The 21,628-nt window shown below is 27.1% G+C and overlaps 8 protein-coding genes across 20 annotated transcripts; 4 read left to right on the top strand and 4 right to left on the bottom strand.

Annotated features, from left to right (window-relative positions):
• Positions 1-259: 259 nt before the first annotated feature.
• Positions 260-3,976, bottom strand: cnir (cornichon-like protein). 4 transcript variants are annotated; one of them, XM_085661772.1, is made up of 5 exons: positions 3,955-3,976; positions 1,788-1,949; positions 1,439-1,507; positions 1,008-1,261; positions 260-926 (listed from the first exon to the last, which is right to left on the bottom strand). In XM_085661772.1, the coding sequence occupies exons 2-5, from the start codon at positions 1,866-1,868 to the stop codon at positions 860-862; spliced, it is 471 nt and encodes a 156-aa protein (XP_085517898.1). In that variant the 5' UTR covers positions 1,869-1,949; positions 3,955-3,976; the 3' UTR covers positions 260-859. The 4 variants fall into 4 exon arrangements, with proteins under 4 accessions (XP_085517898.1, XP_035723678.1, XP_035723677.1 ...); XM_035867785.2 differs by lacking the exon at positions 3,955-3,976 and adding an exon at positions 3,609-3,901; XM_035867784.2 differs by lacking the exon at positions 3,955-3,976 and adding an exon at positions 2,633-2,844.
• Positions 3,977-4,134: 158 nt separating this feature from the next.
• Positions 4,135-6,180, top strand: RpS24 (ribosomal protein S24). 2 transcript variants are annotated; one of them, XR_004838364.2, is made up of 5 exons: positions 4,135-4,228; positions 4,581-4,643; positions 4,737-5,060; positions 5,384-5,463; positions 6,042-6,180. XR_004838364.2 is itself a non-coding variant. In XM_035867787.2 (4 exons), the coding sequence occupies exons 1-4, from the start codon at positions 4,226-4,228 to the stop codon at positions 6,042-6,044; spliced, it is 393 nt and encodes a 130-aa protein (XP_035723680.1). In that variant the 5' UTR covers positions 4,135-4,225; the 3' UTR covers positions 6,045-6,180. The 2 variants fall into 2 exon arrangements, 1 of the variants encoding a protein (XP_035723680.1); XM_035867787.2 differs by lacking the exon at positions 5,384-5,463.
• Positions 6,122-8,060, bottom strand: LOC118442322 (uncharacterized). Of its 2 annotated transcripts, none has more exons than XM_035867781.2 (3): positions 7,762-8,060; positions 6,753-6,950; positions 6,122-6,654 (listed from the first exon to the last, which is right to left on the bottom strand). In XM_035867781.2, the coding sequence occupies exons 1-3, from the start codon at positions 7,790-7,792 to the stop codon at positions 6,281-6,283; spliced, it is 603 nt and encodes a 200-aa protein (XP_035723674.1). In that variant the 5' UTR covers positions 7,793-8,060; the 3' UTR covers positions 6,122-6,280. The 2 variants fall into 2 exon arrangements, with proteins under 2 accessions (XP_035723674.1, XP_035723673.1); XM_035867780.2 differs by lacking the exon at positions 7,762-8,060 and adding an exon at positions 7,236-7,471.
• Positions 7,927-13,627, top strand: LOC118442305 (uncharacterized). Of its 6 annotated transcripts, XM_085661769.1 has the most exons (5): positions 7,927-8,100; positions 8,290-8,636; positions 9,244-9,320; positions 9,442-9,606; positions 10,008-13,626. In XM_085661769.1, the coding sequence occupies exons 4-5, from the start codon at positions 9,448-9,450 to the stop codon at positions 12,738-12,740; spliced, it is 2,892 nt and encodes a 963-aa protein (XP_085517895.1). In that variant the 5' UTR covers positions 7,927-8,100; positions 8,290-8,636; positions 9,244-9,320; positions 9,442-9,447; the 3' UTR covers positions 12,741-13,626. The 6 variants fall into 6 exon arrangements, with proteins under 6 accessions (XP_085517895.1, XP_085517896.1, XP_085517897.1 ...); XM_085661770.1 differs by lacking the exons at positions 7,927-8,100; positions 8,290-8,636 and adding an exon at positions 8,691-8,733; XM_035867732.2 differs by lacking the exons at positions 7,927-8,100; positions 8,290-8,636 and adding an exon at positions 8,755-9,180 and having other exon boundaries at positions 9,461-9,606; positions 10,008-13,627.
• A 1,185-nt stretch (positions 13,628-14,812) lies between these two features.
• On the bottom strand, positions 14,813-16,058 carry LOC118442323 (BOS complex subunit TMEM147). Its single transcript, XM_035867782.2, has 4 exons — positions 15,842-16,058; positions 15,605-15,743; positions 15,254-15,475; positions 14,813-15,171 (listed from the first exon to the last, which is right to left on the bottom strand). Exons 1-4 carry the CDS (start codon positions 15,916-15,918, stop codon positions 14,920-14,922), a joined length of 690 nt encoding a protein of 229 aa, XP_035723675.1. The 5' UTR covers positions 15,919-16,058; the 3' UTR covers positions 14,813-14,919.
• Positions 16,026-18,116, top strand: P5cr (Pyrroline 5-carboyxlate reductase). The gene is made up of 7 exons (XM_085661882.1): positions 16,026-16,129; positions 16,223-16,784; positions 16,863-17,116; positions 17,208-17,289; positions 17,361-17,497; positions 17,562-17,773; positions 17,861-18,116. The coding sequence occupies exons 2-7, from the start codon at positions 16,694-16,696 to the stop codon at positions 17,931-17,933; spliced, it is 849 nt and encodes a 282-aa protein (XP_085518008.1). The 5' UTR covers positions 16,026-16,129; positions 16,223-16,693; the 3' UTR covers positions 17,934-18,116.
• Positions 18,098-19,524, bottom strand: Prp18 (pre-mRNA processing factor 18). Its single transcript, XM_035867768.2, has 4 exons — positions 19,396-19,524; positions 19,040-19,324; positions 18,536-18,964; positions 18,098-18,465 (listed from the first exon to the last, which is right to left on the bottom strand). The coding sequence occupies exons 1-4, from the start codon at positions 19,474-19,476 to the stop codon at positions 18,229-18,231; spliced, it is 1,032 nt and encodes a 343-aa protein (XP_035723661.1). The 5' UTR covers positions 19,477-19,524; the 3' UTR covers positions 18,098-18,228.
• A 149-nt stretch (positions 19,525-19,673) lies between these two features.
• On the top strand, positions 19,674-21,338 carry LOC118442320 (glyoxalase domain-containing protein 4). 3 transcript variants are annotated; one of them, XM_085662036.1, is made up of 7 exons: positions 19,725-19,793; positions 19,901-19,950; positions 20,017-20,066; positions 20,155-20,423; positions 20,526-20,681; positions 20,763-20,938; positions 21,095-21,337. In XM_085662036.1, exons 2-7 carry the CDS (start codon positions 19,918-19,920, stop codon positions 21,221-21,223), a joined length of 813 nt encoding a protein of 270 aa, XP_085518162.1. In that variant the 5' UTR covers positions 19,725-19,793; positions 19,901-19,917; the 3' UTR covers positions 21,224-21,337. The 3 variants fall into 3 exon arrangements, with proteins under 3 accessions (XP_035723669.1, XP_085518162.1, XP_085518163.1); XM_035867776.2 differs by having other exon boundaries at positions 19,674-19,950; XM_085662037.1 differs by lacking the exon at positions 19,725-19,793 and having other exon boundaries at positions 19,889-19,950; positions 20,017-20,059; positions 21,095-21,338.
• The last annotated feature ends 290 nt before the right edge of the window (positions 21,339-21,628 follow it).

The following is a 21,628-nucleotide window of genomic DNA, read 5'->3' as shown; positions in this document are numbered from 1 at the left end:
TGTAAAATAATCGCAACCGTGTCACTCAGTCAGATATTATACACAGATATTATTGCCTTTGAAATTTGATGAAGTATATATATCTTATATGTATATATACCTTATACGTAATATACCTTATATATATTTACATTAGATCCACAATAATGACAGAGACATGTGTTTGTGGTATATATTTAAAAATATAATTAACTCGATAGAAAATAAGATTTGGCACTCTACAAAAATATTTTACATTTGTCACATGTATGCAATATATACTTGCTAACTAAAGAAAATAATATTATGAATGTATATTAATGTTGGGATAGGATTATAGATTCAGGAACTCTTTAAAAGACATCTTATTAATATTTACTATATAATATTAAAATATTATTATGTGGGCTAGTCTTTTAATTAGATTATCCATTGTATTGGAAATTGTTATATATATATATTTTTTTTTTTAAGACTAGAATCCCAAAATTTCAACCATTAACTTGCAACGTGATTTCTCTCCTTCTCTCTCTCTCTTTCTCTCTCTCTCTCTCTCTCTCTCTCTCTCTCTCTCTCTCTCTCTCTCTCTCTTTCTTTCTCACTTATTTTTATTTTAAATAATTTTCTGAATTGTTTCTATAAAAACTATCTTTATATATTGATATAAACTAAAATAGTACCTTAACAATACTTCTGAAATCAAGAAAGTGTTATTTCATCTATTCAGATACTTGCTTAGTTAAAGATTTCTGAATATGAAATAATATCAAATATACTTTCCAAACAACATATATGAGGTTAATGTATTGCAAAAAATAATTGCTATACATACAGCACTATCTTACAAGTATAAAACAGATATGAGAGTAATTTATTTGGTTTAGAAGTCTACCAGATCATCAGCATTTCTGTTTACTGGATCTCCTTTTAATAACGCAATGATCATACTATGAAAGAAAAAAATAAATTATTATAAAAAAAAGAACAGGTTAAAGACAAAAAGCTTTTAATATATGGATATTACTTACCAATAAAGGTAAAGAAAAAATAAGACTAAATAATATCCAAGATAGATCAAACAATTCCTAGTATGTCTTTTCAATTCTCCACGATTGTGGATTTCTGTAGGATCATATACACCCATATTTCCACTAGGAACACCAAAAAACTCATAGAACAACCAAAAAGTCATTGGTAAATTAACCAAAGTTAGTATTAATTGGCCGTGTATTAATAACAAAAATACCAAAAATGTATGCGTCACTAATTTTGGAGTGACCCACTGTAAAATACATAATAAACAATTAACAACTGTAAATCTTTTTCTTACTAATTAAATAAATTTAATACAATTACAAGTTTAAGATAGTTATAAATATGGAGGCTTTTACTTTCATATGATTAAAAATAACATATACATATAAAACAATTTAATATGATAATATTCTTAAAAATTTACCGCATTTAATTTTGAACAACATTGCTGAGCATTTAAATAATCACATTCGAGATCTGATAACGTAATAATCTATAAAGATACATCAAGAAAAATACAACGAAAATGGTGGAAATGTAAGAGAAAAATGGTTATTAATTATAAATATAAAACAACGCCGCAATTCGATAAAAAAAAATAACGAGGCTAGATCAAATACGGCGCCGGTACATGTTTGCCATATTGCAGAAACAATATGATGTATAAAAATCCCTAGTAAAAGCTTGAAAATAACAATAATACATATATTGAAATATCATATATGTAAGCCATGTAGATTGTATGTGTAAGGTATATAGGTAAGAAAGGATACAAAATAGACTAAAAGAAAGAGCACAGATCCGGTATTAATTAAAGCGATGGCAAATAATAATGGCTCTGATATCAAGCCCATAGCGAAGATATGTCAATTTTAAGTAATGCACGCGCTCATAAATGTTTGTCTTCTTCTTTAGTATATCACTCAACCTATTTTCTGCACAGTAAGTTTTCATAAAGCATAAGTCAGTAACCGCGATAGAAGTCGACACTAACACGTGCGCCACTCTGTGTTGTATCATGGAATTTAAAAGTATACTGTCGATAACAATAATTCACATTTATGAATTCAACACCCGTGTTAATTCACATTCTATATATTTTTCTTACAAAAAAGAAAAAAAGAATAGCTTTATCAAAGAGATATAATTAAATATCGATTTATATTAAATTAAATTAACCTATTTATCCTTCCGTAACTTCGATAAATATTTGAAAGTATCATCTAACATTACGTATCATAACGTCTGACTCACACATTCGTCATCGTTCTTAGAAATTTAATCAATTCTATCAAGGATTCTATGAATTTAAATATTGATAGACATAAAATGTTGTTTTAATTCAACAAATAATGGAAAATTTCCAAGTATCTGTCATATAAACTATAAGTTTCTTACATTTTCATGATTATCATATCGTTAACCTATTTTAATGTATGATATTTGAAAATTTATTTTATATATACGAGATTTATTTATTATATAATCTACAGACAAAATATTTACTTCCTATTGTAATAAATACAAATTAATAAACTAGAATTTATATACATATATATATATATATATAAAATATATATGTATATAAATATAAAAACAAGTTTTCTACTTTACTTACCGACGTTTAAAATTTAGTTCTGACATTGACTACTTTCTATTGTCGGTACCATAGATTATATTTTTAGAAGTCCGAAAAGAATAAATTCTTTTATATAATATAAATCTAATAAAAACATTATTTCTTTCGTAAGGCTGTTCATTATCCTTGAAGTATTATTCTTAAACTCGCTTTTGGCGTAAGCGTTGTTTTTGACGCGTTTTACGTGAAAAATTAGTTTCATATAGTAGCGCCCTCTGAAATTTTGTGGCAAAAAAAGAAGAAGCTCGTAACTCCATTACTGATTTTCATATAAACAATTGAACGATGTGTTTTGATTTAGTGAAGTAAACAATTGCTTTTTTTTACTTGTGTTTGTAAATTGACGCTCAGATTTTCTAATTCATTCTAAACTTACGAAAAACCCATAATATAAAATAATTTTCATTCCATATTTTCATTTAATATCAAAGTCGTTGTCTTCATCTAATATCAATAAAAACGTACTGTTCACGATGATTAGTTTTTGAATTACAAGCGAAACTATGCATGATTTTCTTATAATTAAAATAATCACTTTTAAGAAGGAGCTGCTTTCAAAGATTTGCTTTATATTTTTAAATAACTAGTTAATGAATTTTTAGATCAAGATTTTTAGCAATTAATATAATAATTCTAATTTATCTTACACTGCAAAAAGGTATCTCTCGAAAAGATAGTAATCAGTTTCTATTCAAAAAGATAAGATTTATACTTTTCAGATACATTAAGATTGTTTTAAGGTTTTCTTTCGTATCGTAGAATTCGGAATCAAATTTTGTTGTTACGGTTTTTGATTGATAATTGATTAAATTAGAGCACGAAGCAAAAGAGAGACTATATGCCGAAAAGGCCTCCACAAACTGTGACTCAAGAGGGCAATTATAGGCTATGGAATTATTTTCGAAGATTCGCCAGAAACTTTCGAGAATAGATCTTAGTCATATTTTAATTTTACCATGTTCTCATTCAAAATGCTCTTATGGTGATGGGTATAAGAGTGTAGATTTGAAAAACTGATACGACGTAACAATCCGTCTCCGGTTCCACATTGTCACGCGTACGCGAATAAAATTATTTAAATGTAATCCAGACGCACGCTATCATCAAAGAAAGATATACATATGAGATATTGAAAAGTATGAATTCACAGTCTACTAAAATTATTTACTTTAATCCACGCGAAACCAATTGTTATGTACACGTAAAAAGGGGAAATAACACAAGCTTATACGTCAATACGATAAATGTATGGTGGGGACAGCATTCCCCGTTTATATTCGTAGTTCATACATTTTCCATACCTTTCGCTAAAGTCACACATCCTTCGAACAAAAAGCAATGAATAGTCTTAAAACTAGAAAAAAGCATCTGTCCCAAACTAACCTTTCTACTAGACAAGACGCTGAAATATTCCTATACTCTGGCGACTCATGCGCCATCTATTGACATTACCACGAAGTACGATATCTATATGAAGTCGTCATCATCATAGTATACAACAATTTTCATGTATTGAGAACACTGCCCTCTTCCTTCAATGTCCTTTCATAGGTTTTTCGACAATTGGGTAAAATGGTATGTATTTTATATCCAAAAATTATGATTCAATCGTAACATAAAATAATTTTACTATGATAGAATATGAAACAGTAGTATTTTCTTATTTAGATGTTATAAATATTATAACAAAAACGTTGTATATCGATAATAAAATTACTTTAACTGCAAAATAAAATCATCAGAATGAACGTGTATAAACAATGATTTAAAACATCGATCAATGTTTTTTTGAGTAAAATTGTACGGTTCCAATACTTCTTTTTTTATTTATTAGAAGATATTATTTTGTTAAAATTAGTTGATCTTATTCAAATAACGTGTATGAATCAACATAACCTACAAAAAGTGTTTTGATTTTCTATTACAGACGGAAGCCACAATCAGAACTCGGAAATTTATGACAAATCGGCTACTATGCCGAAAACAAATGGTATGTTTTATAATACGAACAAATATATGTAATTTTTTAAGACAGTAATTTGTCATTTTTATAGTAATTATATGATATATTTTTATATTACAGGTTGTGGATGTGCATCATCCTGGTCAACCATCTGTTCGTAAAACAGAAATACGAGAAAAATTGGCCAAAATGTATAAAGTAACACCTGATGTCGTATTTGTTTTTGGGTTTTTAACACACTTTGGCGGAGGCAAATCTACAGGATTTGCTCTTATTTATGATACCTTAGATTTCGCAAAGAAGTTTGAACCAAAATATAGGTTAGCAAGGCATGGTCTTTATGAAAAACAAAAACAAACAAGGAAACAACGAAAAGAACGTAAGAACAGAATGAAGAAAGTTAGGGGTACTAAAAAAAGTAAAGTTGGAGCTGCTTCTAAGAAGGTAGGAAATACATTTACTTTTATATTTGATATGAGCGAGAATAAAATAATTTTAAAAATTAATTTGCAAAGAGAAATTCTCATTTATTGCATGTATTTATCTATATTATATTATGGCGATGGGCTTAGCAAATATATTTTTTCCAAATTTAAGAACTAAAATTTTCAATGTTTTAAGTATAAAAAACAAGATAAATAACGGCAGTATATGATTTTTTATTAAAGTTCTATTACTTTAAATTAATATCACAACAATTGTTTATATGGTCGTTTATTCTCTTTCATGCATGCTATGGTGGAATATGCTTTTTATTTACTTTCTAGGGGAGAAAGTAGACAAATGCTCATCATTTGCACTACAAACCTCAAGAAGGAATAGTCTCTTATTCTGACGCTTATATATGGTCAGCATGTAATCTCAAATTCTATTGTGTTTGATTATGGTTTTAATTAGTATTTCATATTGTTTGATTTTATTTGAAATATATCTTTTCAATTGCTTTCTTAAATAACTACAAATTTGCTGTAGAAGTTTCAATACTTATAATACATGATTTGTAAATCACTAGATAATTTATTAGATTGTTAAACGTATGAAGAGTATGTTTTAATCTAAAAAAAAAAAAAAAAATGTGTGTTTTAATTTTATTTATAATTAATAATTATTTTCTTTATTTGCTAACATATTTAGTAATCAACTTAGAAGTGTAATAGTAATATAAATCTACTTTTACAATAATATAAAAGCTCCTCATTAAAATAAATCATGCTGACTTGAGTCTAACTTTGCTTATTCTTTTCTTATATTGCATAAATTTATAACACTTAATAATTCTTTTGTTTGGCTTATGGCTTGGCTTGATTTGATTTGGCTTGGCTTAAACAAAGTGTGATTATAGATATAGTAACTCCTTTGCAATTTTAACCAGCTTCTCATAGTATTTTCGTGTGCTTAATTTTAATATAATCATTTATCTTGCAGTAAACCCACTACACATCAGGAAGGCCACAATGTCCATAACATCAACATAAAAATTGTTATAATTAATTTGAACAATAATATTGAGATAATAATTATGATAAATTTTATGAAATAAAATAGTGTTCTTCTTGATAATAAACATCATCTTATGTATAATTTTTTATATATAATTAATTATATAGAAAATAATAAGCAAATAATAATTGACAGATGTATATTATAGATTTAAGATTACTTTATTACGGGAATATAACTTCAACAGAAGCTGAATTGCCTATTGATTCAGTTTCGTTGTTTTCCAGTAGTATCACAGATGCCTCGGTAGTATAACTTTCAATTGCATCACTTTCCGTTATGGTTTGCTCCGTCGAAAATGTAGTTTCCGTGGTTGGTGGAGACAACATGGTCTTGAATATATTGTTATAATTATCATTTGACCAATCATTATCAGATAATTGATGCGTTGATTGATCAGGCATGAATGAAGAAGGCATATCCCATTCCCTTGAATCATTATAGATAAATTCATTATCAATTGTGTCTCCCATTCGAATGAAATACCAACGACCAATACGAAATCCGATATCGTATTTCGGATCAAATGTTACTTTAGCTGGAATATACAGAAAATATAGAATAATTTGCGAAAATATAGAATAAAATGTGAAAAGGAATCTGAAAATCTTTAAAGGAAAAGCTATAACGACTTACACAAATCTACAAAGAATCCACCAGAGTTACGAACGCGATCTTGTATCTCAGCTTTGTAGAGATTTATCATGTCTCCATTTTCTGAATCGTTATATTCAGATTTCCTTCCTAACAGACGATCTTTTAAAGTCCGAAACCAATCTCGCACTCTTTCACCGAATTTAACACGTGTTAAATCTCCTCGGAATCCAATATTTTCTGAGAAAGTACGTCATATTGGTTTAGTATTATGAAAAGAGTAATTTTCATGATTTCAACTATTATTCCAATATAATATAATATTACATTATAACAGTATAACGTAATATTGTTTCATGATATTACAAATTCAAGTACATCTACCCTCAGCTAGTTTATTTATTTGCAATATTATTTTAAACATTTATAATGATTATTTTAAGATATGTAAGATCACAAAATTGATAATGAAATGACTTCTCAAACCGATCAGTATCGTAATCCTAACTATAGACAATACAAGACCTTCGTTATAAAGAGCAATTGAGGTAGAAATTTGACACGTCAAGAGAAACAGCAAAAGGATTGGTAACCACATGTTAACTCAACGCAAAAACGTTTTTATTAACAATAACTATATTTTTCCTTAGATTTATATATGTACGGCAGGAAGTACACGTCGTGCATATTATGATTATCTCGTTAGTGCTAGCAATTTTATCAATAATCAAAATAAATTCAAGTTACTCTTGCGAACGATTGACCTTGACCATTGTGATATTGATATAATAGGATATCTCAGATTGAGAATAACAGATAGCGTCGCACTATGCCAATGTTACATGACATATTTTATTAACGTATTGCATTATTATCAGAATTATACTGGGATAACTTGGTTTTTGCTGTATTGCATAAAAGTTAACTCGTCTAGAGTTGCATTGTTAAAACTACAGCATATCTAACGATCGTGGGTCATGTGGAAACATCAAGATTTTAGCTGGTCTCGTATTAAACGTGACATCATTATGTTGTGGCACGGAATATTTACTCTGGATTTTCATTGATCGGAGAATGCCCATGCTACCCAACGAACTCTCGAGGTCTTTAATCTCCCAAACAGCCAGCCCATTTCTATCTTGGCTGGGTAGAGAGAGACATGTCACGTGATGCAGTGACGGAGGAACATTTCTGTAGACCCGTAGTAGGATACACAAAACGACCAAGTATATACTGATGTTATCTTGGCTAGACAATTGTCATTACACGATCTGCATTACCTAATACATTTGATTTGTTCAGTTAATTTTTTTGAAATTATGTACTGTCGAGGTTTAACAGAAATTGATAACTTGATTAATCTTTGAACAGTTCCAACATTTGTTGTATGGTAAATATCTAGCTATAAAACAAACAAGAATGGTTTTAGCTTTTACAATATAATCAAATATTCTTATTTAACATTGATTTTATTGTATTCGTCAATGTGCATATCTCTTAATAATATAATTACCATATTTTTTATTAACATTCAAATGTCTTTGACGTAACTTGATATTAAATTTCTCATACTTTACAGTGCCTATATGTACATGGTACAAAAGTACAAAGTTATATTCAAGCAAATATACAAAAATTATATAATTTCTCGTATTATGGTGTAATGTAATTCAATTGAATGCAGTAGAAATTACTGACGGTCATACGGCGCATGCTGCTTTCGTCACGATAACGATCGGCATAGCGATGGAATTTGTTAAAAAGACATATAACGCTAGAAAAACATGAAAAACGTACGAAGATGGCTCATGTAGATACAATTGACTCGTCGTCGAATGTTTGGGTTCAACGGAGATAAGAAGCAATATAATAATCACAGATATCTTGTTGATCTTATAGAGCGTGAAAATTCTACAGTTAATACAAGTGAGAAAGATAACGCGTTAGAATACTGTAACATTTCAAATAAATATAATATCATCGATCTGCCTCGAAAGCATTAGAAGCTATATATTTTGGGAATGTAGGTTTATGATCAAGCATATTGCGGCCTCCTGTGTTAAAGACTTTTCTTGAACAATTAAAAAACATATCTTTGGAACGTATAACATAGGAAACGCTTGTAGTTTAAAAAAGATTTTTATTTTTTTTTCTTTTTTTTTTATTTTTTTATTTTTTTATTAATCAAAATAGATAAGGGTTATAGAAGGTATTAAATCAAAATAATTGTAGCATTAACAGAAAAGAAGAATTTTAAAGTAAATGAGTCGAACGAATAACTTGGGCCAGTCCTGTACCTACCCACACTCGTTTAAACGTTGGTCGGGCTATACCCTTGTTAGAAAACAGTTACCTTCCTACCCAAGCGTATTTCATACGAAAGGAGAACCTCACGTTTATCGATTTAGAATTGATATTCGGTTCTAATGTTGGAATTATCGGACGCCGAAGCGCCTGCTTATGCTAAAAAGTAAAAAGTTTCGAAGAAAAATAATAATCAGAGACGATAAATCGTGATCGTGATTTTCAATAGGTAAAGCTTTGTGCAGCTGTGCTTGCCTGTAACGAACGAGGAAGAAACGCTGAGCCAAGTGGTCGTGGAGTGGGGAGGTAGGAACAATATGTCTACTACCAATTCGAGCCGCTTGAGAACGATTCCGTTCAGCTTGGATTTATTAAAGGTTTTAAACATTGAAATAATTCCTTGTTGATAAAGTTAATTGAACTTTAGATTAAAATGTTTGGCGAAGGTGCAATGTGGGATGATTATGGGAACAATAACGAGGATAAGGATAAGGAAGAACCGCCTGAGAGACTTGTGGTTGATGTAGATATACCACTACTTAAGATTGAGCCAATGTCCCCAACTAGGAGTAACTCTTATGAATCCCTACAGGTATATTATGTATAGTTTGTCTAAATACCCTAGTATTTATGGTATTTACTTAAGATTTTTTTTGGATTCAACGCGTTTGGTAACTTTCATTGTATTCAATCGTAAGAATTTTAGATCAATTAAATGTGTCAGTATTATATCTTCGATGATCAGTGTTGGGGACTACTTACTTGACGTAGTAATGGAAACCTTTTTGTGCTATACTTTAAACGATGTGTTTGTCGCGATTAAATACGATCCAGATGATTTATTGATTTTAATCATGCGTCGTGATGATTTATTGGAGAAAAAAAAAAAGAAAAAAAAAAAAAAGAAAAAGAAATAGTTTTTTAATAATTGGTTAAAAAACATTATTTATACATATTTTCCATAAAAAACATGATATATGTATTTTATTGCAGAGTCCATCACAATTGCCTATTGTTACCCCATTCAAGTTGAAAGATCCAATAATTCTTCTCGAAAAATGTGATAAAATTTGGGAAACTCTTAAATTAATTAAAAATGTACAAAGTAAAGGATCAGAAAATGTGATTAATAATTCTATAGAAAAAATAGATACGACAAATTTGACTGAATCTTCTTTCGAAAAAGATCCAGAACCATCATATATTATATATCAACCAGTATTGGGTAATAATAACAGTGCATTACCAAATTTCAAATTTTCAGTTAAAAGCACTAAGAAATTATTTCATTGCAATGTATGCGGTAAAGAGTATAGTGAAAATCGATCCCTTAGATCCCATTCACAAAAAATACACGGAATATATATACCACCTAAACGTAAATACAATAAGTCTAAATACAAAGAGATCAGTAATGAATGTATAAATTCTGATCCTATTGCACAACCTACAAACTGCACAAAAATAAATGAAAACGATTTTCAAACAGAAAAGAAAACTAATTTGTTAGATAAGGATATTGTCCAAACAAAATATGCATATCGTGGAAAATGTCCTCTGTGTAAACGCACTATAACAGATTTGCATAAGCATTTAACTGAATATCATAAAATAGGGTGTCCAAATCTTGTTATGAAAGAATTAGAAAGTAATGCGCTAGTATCTCCAAATATTAGTCTTCAGGATTTAACAAAAGCAATGGTTAATACAATGTCATCATCTGAGGTTTCAGATAATGAGAGTACAATGATATCAGAACAAATGCTACAAAAAAAGATAAACTTGAATGAAATACCAAATGTTGAAAATGCTTCTGAGAATTTATATACAGAAGAAGTTTCCAAATTCAAATGTGAAATATGCCTTGGAGTATATGCCAGTTATAATAGTTTTTATAAACATAGTCGTATTCATAGGAGTCGAGGAGAAACTAAAAATAATTTCAATGTTCTCAAATGTCGTTACTTAAATTCTCCATTAAATGCCAAACGTACTGAGTTATTATTATCCACAGTTACTTCTAATCCACAAAATAAAGAAAAGACTAAAACATTTTTATTGGATTCCATGGAAGGTGTGAATTCACAAGAGCATGAAAACAATTCTTATAATTACAACAATAGAACAAGAGGAAGTAAAAAATATCTTGATAGATCATGTATTTGTGGAAGATCATTTCGCGAATATCATACTTTAGTATTACACAAAAATAGTTGTAAGTTTAAAGATACTAGTGAAACTGAGTCCTTTATGGAAGACAATCCTGACCGAGATTCTGGAAGTGGTATTAATATTAAAATAAAGAAGAAAAATGATTCTTATGAAATAGTTAGCAGAGATAGTGGTGATGAAAATAAATCTAAGGATTCTGGCCATCCTTATGACTGCGATACTCCATCAGATATTTCAGATATTATTTTTGAAAATACTAATGAAGTATGTGAAGAAAATCATTCTTTGAACGCACTTGAATCCTCTAAATATAGTAAAAATCATAGTATACTGAAAATAGAAACGATTGATGAAAACATTGATGTTGATATAGAGGAAGATTCACGGAATATACCACTTAATGAAAATGAAAAAAATAATCAGATTAATGAAAACATGCAAATTAGAAAGACACAGGAACAAAAAGGAAATATTGAAGTAGTGCCTCCTACATATTTATGTGAGACAATTATGACAGAACAATCAGAAACGACAGATGATTTAAATATTTTAAAAACGAAACAAAAGTCAATCGATGCGGAAAACACTACAGATTTAATCAAATCTAAGAAAAAAAAATCAATTGAGAAAACAAAAACTTCAAATCTTTTTAAAAAGAAAAAGGAAAATTTGATTAAAATTGATAATCAAAAATCATTATCTAATACATCAATGTATGTAAACACAATCTGTCCCTGTGGTGAATCATTTCAGACTTTGAGAAGCTGCAATTCACATATAGCAAAATGTCATCCATTATTTCTCAGATGCGGTTACTGTACAGAAAGATTTAATAGTATTGGTGAATACAATAATCATAGGTGTAATGTGAAGGTAGGGAAAAAGTTTAGTGAATTACAAGCAGATATGTCTTGTCCTTTTTGTCATACTATTGTAAGAAACAAAAATGAATTTGATCAACACATTAAATTTCAACATTTTGATCCAGAATTACCTTATCAATGTCATGAATGCACACAAAAATTTCCTAGTAGTACAGGGTGTCAATTACACTTTCAAAGGGCACATGGCAAATGTGTATGTAATGTGTGTGGTACAAAATTAACTGCCGCAGCAAAACTTAGACATGAAGGATATCATTATGGTCTTGGGTTCCCATGTCACATATGTAAGAAAACTCATTCAAGTCGAAAACATTTAATAAATCATTATGAAAATATACATGGGGAAACTGATAAGTTAATGACATGCAATATTTGCTTACAACCAATAAAGAAAAAGTCATATAGTTGGCATATTTATTCTCATAAAACTGTAACAGCATGTAAACTATGTAAGAAGGTCTATTGTGATGCAAGAACTTTAGAGCATCATGTTATATCATCTCATCAAGGTAAATATCCCTGGATTAAATGTAGTTTTTGTACCAGAAAATTTTGCAATAAAGAGTTACTAGAAACTCATATAAAGAAAGAAAAATGTAATCGTTATCTTCTCGAAGTTCAAAAGAAGTCAAGAAAAAGTTCAAAAGATCGTACTTTACTGCATAGTTAGTGTTTTAAGGCAATGTATTTTTACAATCTTAAATCAATTTTGTTTCCTTAATGAGAATAAATTAAAATTAAAGTACATATAATTTTATTGCATTTGATAAATTGTTATGATAAAGATAATTTACATTTTGATTTATATTTAACATAATATAATCGATTATTCAACATTTTTAATATAAATATTTAGTGTCATTGCCCTAGTTAAACTAATTGACTGCTTATATTTGACTTAGATAAATAGAGTATTGTGATAATTGTAATATATATTTATAATAAATGCTTGTGCTTGGCTATATGAATATCAATATCGATAATAATTATAGCTCTTGACTAATGCACTCTACAAATTTAAAATATAATCATCCCAAATCTTTAATATTATAAGTGTCACTACACTACATTACTATTAACAAAATAATAAATATTATTCATTTGAATACTTTATATTTAATGCTTCCATGTTAGAAATATTGTAAATATTCCTGCTACAAAGATAAAGTAGATGTTTAAATAGCAAGAATATTGATTGTAATTTTTTTTTTATTTTTCAAGATAAATCGTTGAAATTAATAATTTAATGACTTAACAAATGTAATAATATGTAACATTAATTAGAAAATCCATAAACATACAAATATATATACTTAAATACTATAGTAAAAATATATTTTTTAATGTCATAGTTTTAATCATTTATGAACAAAATGTTGATGTAATCTATAAGAAAATGTACAACTCTCTTAATATACACCAAAGGGCAATGACTAATAAATATAATAGAATTGTTACGACACAATTCCATTCCAAATATTGTATGAAGAATTTCATTTTTTTTTTTATTATTAATTAAAACTAAGAATTTAATAAGACCAAATTAAATATTAATTGTAATACATTAATTAAACATGTACATGTACATATACATGTATAGGATAGATTATATAAAGTATTACAAATTATTTACATTGGAAACATTATAGGATTTAAATATTATTTTATATCCATAACTACATAAATGATTTATTTATTTAATGGAAAATAACTTTAAATTCATACCTATAGTAATTTGATAAAAACAATTTGTGAAACTTTATGCATATCTCTCTTTATATGTATGTGCATATACGTGTACATAATATATATAATTATTTTTATAATAGGTTATTAATTGACTGTGCAACTTTGCGCCGATAATTCTTGATTTTAACAATTTCTTTAAAAATGAAAAATAAATATAATTAATAGTTAGTATAAAAAATGTAATAGGAATTTATTAATTAAATTTTAATTTAGATTAAAAATATTTCTATTTTTCTTTCTTTTCTTTTTACTATTACAAGTGAAACTTCAAAAAAAAAAAAAAAGTTTTTTATATCTTATAAATTGTTTCACAATTTTGGTGACAAATTATTTGAATCAAAATGAAATACAATTATATATTATAAGAAATGTGTATGTAAAATGCTTTCAATTATATGTATAAGTGTTGTGATTGAATATAATAATTACATGAAACATGTGTGATTGTTATAATTCACAAAAGCATATTTATGTTCGAATGTTAAATGAATAAATTTTAAACTTTTGATTTATGTTTTTCAACAAAATTTTATGCTATTTTTAGGTTCATAAAAAACTATTAATCATGTAATAAATTGGACAGCTTCTATGATATCTTTAGATAAAATGAATATTTTTTCTTTTTTACAAGAATTCAATTGAAGAATTAAAATATTAATTTGACATATGTATATATGTAAAAGAAAAAATGAGAGTATATGTAATGAAATTATATATAAATGAATTAATAAAAATATCATTTTTCATGATATATATAATATGCATTTTACAAATTGATTTTAATAATGAATAAGAGAATCATTATATAAGATGTAATTGAGATAATTTATATAATGTTATGTCACTGGTGAAATATCATTGTATAATATATTAAAGTTTTCAATAAAATATATATATATATATATATATATATATATATATATTATATGTATATATATAATAGATTATATGTACACAGACATGACATTTCAATAAGAAATTAATGAGACGATAATTTATAAAAATGTTTTAATGAGAAACTCTATAAATCAAATAACATTTAGTGGTATAATAAATTTAACTAAATAATATAAAACTAATTAAAAAAATTAATTTGACTTTTAAAAGATTCCAATTGAATGAGCTAATCCAGCATAAATGTGTAAAGTTATCACTCCCATAATTAAAGTTGTAAGTGCTTTTACGACTAATGTTGACCAAGCACCAGCTAATAAAAGAGATGTTAAACAATCTAGAACAAGTGGCCTATACACCGTTAATAAAAGCATGCAAATAACAATAGGAACTAAGCTACGTTTTAAATCATGTCTTGACCACAGCCACACAAGTGTAGCAGTGGTTATATGTTGTACCTAAAAAAGATATGTATATAATGTATATTTTAAAAAGTTATTTAATATCATCTTTATTGCAGTAGACAAGTTAATTTCTTACCAAGTTAATATTAGACTCTAAACTTTTCTGTATATATTTCCAATCAAATTCCGCACCACGTGCACCAAACCATAACAATAGGAATCTTGTGAGAAGAACTTCTGCACCTGCCCAACCTATTCCTGCAGTTAATACTTTAGCATGACCTTTACCAGGAATACCATTAAGTACTAGGAGGATACCTACTAAATCTGCTAAATCTATAGAAGACTTCAGAAATTCCTACAAGTAAAACATACGATATCTATAATATATATATATATATATATGCAGATTTTTTTGTAGTAATATTATAATATATAAAATTATAAACTACGATTTTATTGATAACTTAATAATTTTTATACGTACACCAAATAAATCAAAACCTTCCTCTCCAACACTATCTGCTGTAGGAAAGAAAGTAGCAAGTGCTAACATTTTTACCAATTGTGTAAAGATGTAAATACCTCCAGCTTGAATACATTTCCAAAAAGCACCATATTCCGATCTGTAAATAATACATTGTATTAAAGATATTTTCATTTATAATATGTCCTAAAATAACAATATATGCATATACATATATACATATATATATATACTTACAAACCAGAGTATTTATAGGTCATATAATATGGAACATATACTAATGCTAAACAATTACCAAAATGATATAGGGTCATTTTTTATAATAAGTTTTTACTAATTTATTTATTTATCATACAATAAAGAAACACGATTCCTTCACCAAATCATGATTGTAAAATAACCTAATCAAAAGGTAACTTTATTTTTGTCAGGGTTACCACTGCACATCTTTGAGAAATTCAAGGTCATCGTACCAACATTTATTACATAAATTTTATAAATGCAAGTATCTGGAGTTTCATACCTGTAAGATCTACTATCATTTTTATTTGATATATAAAAAAAAATTTTCAATAAATATTAATTTATTTAACATTTTAAATGTCCTTTGTTTTCCAGCTCATTTTCATTTAAATACCCACCAATCAGTGACTAGAAGAACTATAATGTGAATAATGACTCCACAAAATCATTAGAATTATTAGAATCATTAAAATCATTAAGATTTATTGCTGTTTGAATGTCACTCTTGGATTTTTTCAAATGTTATCGTTTCTTATCGGTAGAAAGTTTTAATCTAAAATATCTAAGACTACCATTTAGAAATTAAAATCTTCAGAGATAAATAGCGTTTGCATATCGAGGTTTATGAAAGTGAAAATTAAATTAGATCATATTATATTATATATAATATAATCAGATCAGATATATTATATTATAAATCGGAAATATTATTTAATAATTTTTTTTAATACAAATATATTTATTTTTATTTAAAACATATATATTTATCTAATAATTTTCCAATAAATAATAATATTAGGTAAAAGAAAAGAGTTCATTAAAACATCAAATATAATATTATTAACTATGGATCAAAATAATTTTAAATCTCTTAAACTTGGATTTATTGGAGGTGGTAATATGGCAATTGCTATTGGAGCAGGTCTCATTCGTAAAGGTAATATAAACAAATAAATAAATATAGAAACAATATTTTTTAATAATCCTTTAGTAAATGAAAAATTTTTTTATATAGGTATCCTAGATCCTAAAAATGTTTGGGTGTCTGGACGAACTAAAAGAACACTTACTTTCTGGAAAGAACTTGGTGCTCAAGCAACATTTAAAAATGGAGAAGTTGTAGAAAAAAGCGATGTTATATTCTTATCAGTTAAACCACATATGCTTGATGATGCACTTGATGGAGTTGTAAAAACACTTAAAGAAAAAATTGATAATAAATTATATGTCTCTATACTTGTGGGAATGTCATTAGATACTTTGATAGAAGTAAATTGCAGTTATATTTAATTTTTTATTCATATTTGAAATTATATTATATTTATTCATACTTAAATTTATATGATTAAAATTTTTTCAGAAACTTGCTATTGTTGATTCAAACCCTAGAGTGATCAGATCTATGCCAAATACACCTATAATGGTTGGAGAAGGTATTACAGGTATGCCGTTTTTGAAAAATACCTAACAAAGATTTTCACCGTACTGTATTGATGTATTTAACAAATTTTAGTTTACTGTAGTAAAAACACAAATCAGGAGGATATAATTTTAATAGATACATTATTTTCGTTTCTTGGGATTAGTCAGAATGTCCCTGAATCTCTTATGAATGCGATTAGTGGTTTGTCAGGTTCTGGTCCTGCTTATGTAAGTAAAGACAATAAAAAAATGTATTATCATTAACAATAGATTTATAAGATTCTATTTTCAGGCATATCTCATTGTAGAAGCTTTAGCAGATGGTGCTGTGAAAATGGGAATGCCTAGACCAATGGCAACAAAATTTGCTGCTCAAGTACTTGTAGGAGCTGGTAAAATGGTAATAGAAACAGAACGACATCCAGGTCAATTAAAAGATGAAGTTTGTTCAGCTGGTGGAACTACTATCACTGGAGTTCATGCTATGGAACGCGGTCAAGTTAGGTACATTATTAAATGTATATAAATATATGTATGTATATAAATTCCATAATAATTTAAATACAAATTCATTTTATATTATTTTCACAGGGGATCTATGATGAATGCTGTTGAAGCTGCTGTTAATAAAGCTAATGAAATGAGTAGAATATTTAAAGCTTAATTTATTAATAGATCTTTAAATTTATTTTAATAAGAGTTTATCACATATATAGAATTAAATTGTAGCAGTAAAATCAAAATAATCATAAATATATAATCTTAACTTAATCATATAAATAATAAATATAATATGAATAAGGTAAAAAGTAAATAATGTCACAATTTTCATCATAGAATAATTTTGATTTCATTTTGTTTACAATATTAATAAAGTTTACATATTTATTAAGATTGTATATGTCACAATTATTCTTTATGTCATATTAAAAGGAGAATGATTTTATAAAAAAAAATACCTATGTTTTTGCATATTCCACACAACGTGAAGGATCTGTAGGATAGTATTCTTGGCATTTAGTCATTAACCTTTTTACTGCTTGAATATATTTTCTTTGTTTTTCATCATTCATTACATGTGCTACATTTTTTGAAAAGATCTTTTCTCTACCAGTACGTGCGTGTATACCAACCATAGTTACACCAATAGGCCAAGGAGAATTTCCAATTGCCATTTGTAAATATGCATCACTAGCCTAAGATATAAAATTTTTTTAATAATGTCTATAAGGCATACGTAATCTATTCAAAAAATATTATACATACCAGAATATAATTACGTTCAAGTAAATGTTTCACAATTTCGGTTAAACTATCAGTTATGTCCTCAGGAAGTGATTTATTTTTCAGCTTTCTGAGAAGTGGTTTTAAATATTCCCTTGTTTGAGCATAAGTTGCACTTGCCATTTTACCTTGTGTACTCATTTTTTCTTCAGATGTTCTACTATTTAACTGATTACCCCATACTTGTACTAGGAATTGAATAAATTGGATAATAACATTTATATCAAAGTCCCTGTCACCTTTGTTTAATTTGTCAGACATTTTTTGTATATCTTCGTAAGTGGTACCTTCTTCAGGTACATTGACATCTCCTTTTACATTACGATCTTGTGATTTTGTGGATGTTAAAATTTCATTTAAATATGCTTGATCTACCTGTTCCATTGCTTCTTGAAAATCATTTCTAAAGCCCTTTAATATATATAATTTTATATATTTTCAAACATAGCAATAACAAATAACTTTGTTGATATAACGCTTTATTACCTTATTTACTTCTGCTTCAAAAATTTCATGTTTCCTTAATCTTTTAAACGCTTCTTTTTCTGATTCTCCGAATAACAATATAGGTTCTCCCCGTTCTCTTAATCTTCGTATTACTTCTGGCCTAGGTAATGTTGATTGTTCTAAACTATTATCTTTTATTGATTCTTGCTGTTCTTGATTCACATCAGATTTAACAATATCGATACTAATATCATTAGTCTCATAATTTTCAATTTTATATTGAGACTCCAATTCTCCCCTTCTGAAGTATTTCTTATTTTGTTGCTAAATAAATGTCAATATTTATAAATAAAAAAGATTTTCAAATGGAGAAATAAAGAAAATATTATACTCACTAAAACATTACTTTCTTCTAATTGTTTCCGCTTTTTTAATATTTCTGCTTTCAAAATATTAAGACCACCACCAATTGACATTACTGAATTATTTCTTTTATCATATGACTATAACACACTTGTGCAATCATAACCATATATATATATATATATATATACAATCATGACTATTCTAGTTATCTCGATTTATATAGGAATTTAATCGCTTGAGAAAGTAACTAGTGGTAAAACTGATAATTTACAAATAAAAACACAGTTGTCGGTATTTAATTTTTATTTCCAGTGATTGTTCCAGTGAGGAACTATATAAATATGACGTGCAAATACCTTCGATTAATAAAAATTGTACAGGTTTACTGTCAGCAGGTTCTATCAGTGCATATGATAAGGATATAATTGTAAGATTTACTCTGTGCCAATTTTGTTATATTTTTTTTCTAAAAGAACTTTTTAATAATATTCAAAATGATCTGTGCCCGTGCATTGCATTTTGTATTTAAAATAGCTGAACGCAAAGAGACAATGAAATTTTATCGAGAAATTCTTGGAATGAAAGTAGGTTTATTATTTCATATGATTGCATCATTATGTTCTATTGTTCTAATATTAATTTTGATTTAGGTATTGAGACATGAAGAATTCGCCGATGGATGTGAGGCTGCTTGTAATGGGTCAATTTATTTTTTTTTTTTATTAATTTTATTTTATTTATATAATCTCTATATATAAATAATTAATTATTTATGAACATTATTATAGTCCTTACGCAAATCGATGGAGTAAAACGATGATAGGATATGGACCGGAAGATAATCATTTTGTAGTTGAATTAACTTACAACTATGGAATTTCTCATTATGAAAGTGGAAATGATTTTCGTGGAATAACAATTCGTTCTAAAGAAGCAATCGATAGAGCAAAAAGCAGTGGATGGCCTGTTGTTGAAGAAGAAAATGGAAAATTTTTATTGCAAGCACCAGGTGGTTACAAGTATTATATTATTAATGAACCACAACCTAAAGATAAAGGTAATGTTAATAATAACAATAAGATAGATTTATTTTCTTGTACAAATTACGCTTTATATTTATATTTTCTTGTGGGTTTATAATTGAATTTTTTTATCATAGATCCCGTACAGAAGGTAACATTATCCAGTTCGAATCTTAAAAGCACTATAGCTTATTGGAAAGATATTTTAGATATGAAGGTAATCGAACAGGAGGATAATAGAGTTTTGATGTGTTATGACAAAGATCAAGCTAAACTTGAATTTGTAGATATAGGTAAGTATTTTTACATTTATTTACAATTTCATTTGAAATGTAAGATGTTAATAATTTAAGTATTTTAATTAAATATATTAGGTACTAAGGTGGATCATGCAAAAGCATATGGTCGTATAGCATTTTCTGTACCATTGGCTGAACAGCCAATAATACAGAAAAAGATAAAGGAAAGCGGAAACAAAATATTGACAGATTTGATAACTTTAGACACGCCAGGAAAAGTTTCAGTAAGAGTTATCATTCTTGCTGACCCAGTGAGTAAAATAAAATATTTCTATATATCGATATATTTGAGAATATATATATATATATATATATATTATATATATATATTTTTTTTTTAAATTATAGAAGGTATAAATCTTCTTTAAACAATATGTTATATTACTACTAAGTTTTATTTCTTCTAGGATGATCACGAAATATGTTTCGTTGATGATGAAGGATTTCGTAAATTATCCGTTCCAGATTATCCAAGTGAAAAAATTCTGGATAAATACATTGCAAAATCGTCTGTTGGGAACGTTTTAAAAATATAAAAAATTAAGCAACAACTATTTTTATGTTGAACTATAATAATAACAATATATTATATATTATATATATATATATAGGGTAGATACTTCTGGGTTATTACTTTGTAAATATTAATGATTGTTTAATTTGGTAATGAATTATCAGTGCTTTCGATTAATATAAATTAAAATAATATATTGATTTTTAATATTACTAATCATGTTATCAAAAAGTCCTTTGTATTTTTTTTCCCAAAATAATTCTGGAAATTGATAAAAAAAACTTGAGTCGGATATTTTTAACAATTCTATATAAATTTTATTTTCATATATATATATATATGTATATATATAAATTGCTCAATTGCACAAATGCTTCATATTCATTAATATAAATACATCTTATTTTAAGTATAAAATATTTTTTAA

Source organism: Vespa mandarinia, chromosome 16, assembly GCF_050613455.1.
Source record: "Vespa mandarinia isolate Hongniang chromosome 16, ASM5061345v1, whole genome shotgun sequence".
In the NCBI taxonomy this organism is placed as follows: Eukaryota; Metazoa; Arthropoda; class Insecta; order Hymenoptera; family Vespidae; genus Vespa; species Vespa mandarinia.
Note: the sequence above shows the minus strand (reverse complement) of the source record. Positions and strands in the feature narration are given on the sequence as shown.

What these genes read in the sequence shown, in the direction of transcription:
- cnir (XM_085661772.1), bottom strand. Translation starts at nt 1,868, where the DNA reads ATGGGCTTGATATCAGAGCCATTATTATTTGCCATCGCTTTAATTAAT. An exon ending in TCTTTCTTTTAGTCTATTTT is followed by an intron (nt 1,508 to 1,787) that starts GTATCCTTTCTT and finishes GTATCTTTATAG; the next exon opens with ATTATTACGTTATCAGATCT. An exon ending in GTTGTTCAAAATTAAATGCG is followed by an intron (nt 1,262 to 1,438) that starts GTAAATTTTTAA and finishes TGTATTTTACAG; the next exon opens with TGGGTCACTCCAAAATTAGT.
- RpS24 (XM_035867787.2), top strand. An exon ending in TACTATGCCGAAAACAAATG is followed by an intron (nt 4,644 to 4,736) that starts GTATGTTTTATA and finishes TTTATATTACAG; the next exon opens with GTTGTGGATGTGCATCATCC.
- LOC118442322 (XM_035867780.2), bottom strand. Translation starts at nt 7,308, where the DNA reads ATGTGGTTACCAATCCTTTTGCTGTTTCTCTTGACGTGTCAAATTTCT. An exon ending in AATTGCTCTTTATAACGAAG is followed by an intron (nt 6,951 to 7,235) that starts GTCTTGTATTGT and finishes GTACTTTCTCAG; the next exon opens with AAAATATTGGATTCCGAGGA. An exon ending in TGGATTCTTTGTAGATTTGT is followed by an intron (nt 6,655 to 6,752) that starts GTAAGTCGTTAT and finishes TGTATATTCCAG; the next exon opens with CTAAAGTAACATTTGATCCG.
- LOC118442305 (XM_085661769.1), top strand. Translation starts at nt 9,448, where the DNA reads ATGTTTGGCGAAGGTGCAATGTGGGATGATTATGGGAACAATAACGAG. An exon ending in ACTCTTATGAATCCCTACAG is followed by an intron (nt 9,607 to 10,007) that starts GTATATTATGTA and finishes ATTTTATTGCAG; the next exon opens with AGTCCATCACAATTGCCTAT.
- LOC118442323 (XM_035867782.2), bottom strand. Translation starts at nt 15,918, where the DNA reads ATGACCCTATATCATTTTGGTAATTGTTTAGCATTAGTATATGTTCCA. An exon ending in ACCTATAAATACTCTGGTTT is followed by an intron (nt 15,744 to 15,841) that starts GTAAGTATATAT and finishes TATTATTTACAG; the next exon opens with ATCGGAATATGGTGCTTTTT. An exon ending in AAGGTTTTGATTTATTTGGT is followed by an intron (nt 15,476 to 15,604) that starts GTACGTATAAAA and finishes TTTTACTTGTAG; the next exon opens with GAATTTCTGAAGTCTTCTAT.
- P5cr (XM_085661882.1), top strand. Translation starts at nt 16,694, where the DNA reads ATGGATCAAAATAATTTTAAATCTCTTAAACTTGGATTTATTGGAGGT. An exon ending in CATTAGATACTTTGATAGAA is followed by an intron (nt 17,117 to 17,207) that starts GTAAATTGCAGT and finishes AAATTTTTTCAG; the next exon opens with AAACTTGCTATTGTTGATTC. An exon ending in GGTTGGAGAAGGTATTACAG is followed by an intron (nt 17,290 to 17,360) that starts GTATGCCGTTTT and finishes AACAAATTTTAG; the next exon opens with TTTACTGTAGTAAAAACACA.
- Prp18 (XM_035867768.2), bottom strand. Translation starts at nt 19,476, where the DNA reads ATGTCAATTGGTGGTGGTCTTAATATTTTGAAAGCAGAAATATTAAAA. An exon ending in TAGAAGAAAGTAATGTTTTA is followed by an intron (nt 19,325 to 19,395) that starts GTGAGTATAATA and finishes ACATTTATTTAG; the next exon opens with CAACAAAATAAGAAATACTT. An exon ending in TTGAACGTAATTATATTCTG is followed by an intron (nt 18,466 to 18,535) that starts GTATGTATAATA and finishes TTTATATCTTAG; the next exon opens with GCTAGTGATGCATATTTACA.
- LOC118442320 (XM_035867776.2), top strand. Translation starts at nt 19,861, where the DNA reads ATGATCTGTGCCCGTGCATTGCATTTTGTATTTAAAATAGCTGAACGC. An exon ending in ACCACAACCTAAAGATAAAG is followed by an intron (nt 20,424 to 20,525) that starts GTAATGTTAATA and finishes TTTTTATCATAG; the next exon opens with ATCCCGTACAGAAGGTAACA. An exon ending in ACTTGAATTTGTAGATATAG is followed by an intron (nt 20,682 to 20,762) that starts GTAAGTATTTTT and finishes TAAATATATTAG; the next exon opens with GTACTAAGGTGGATCATGCA.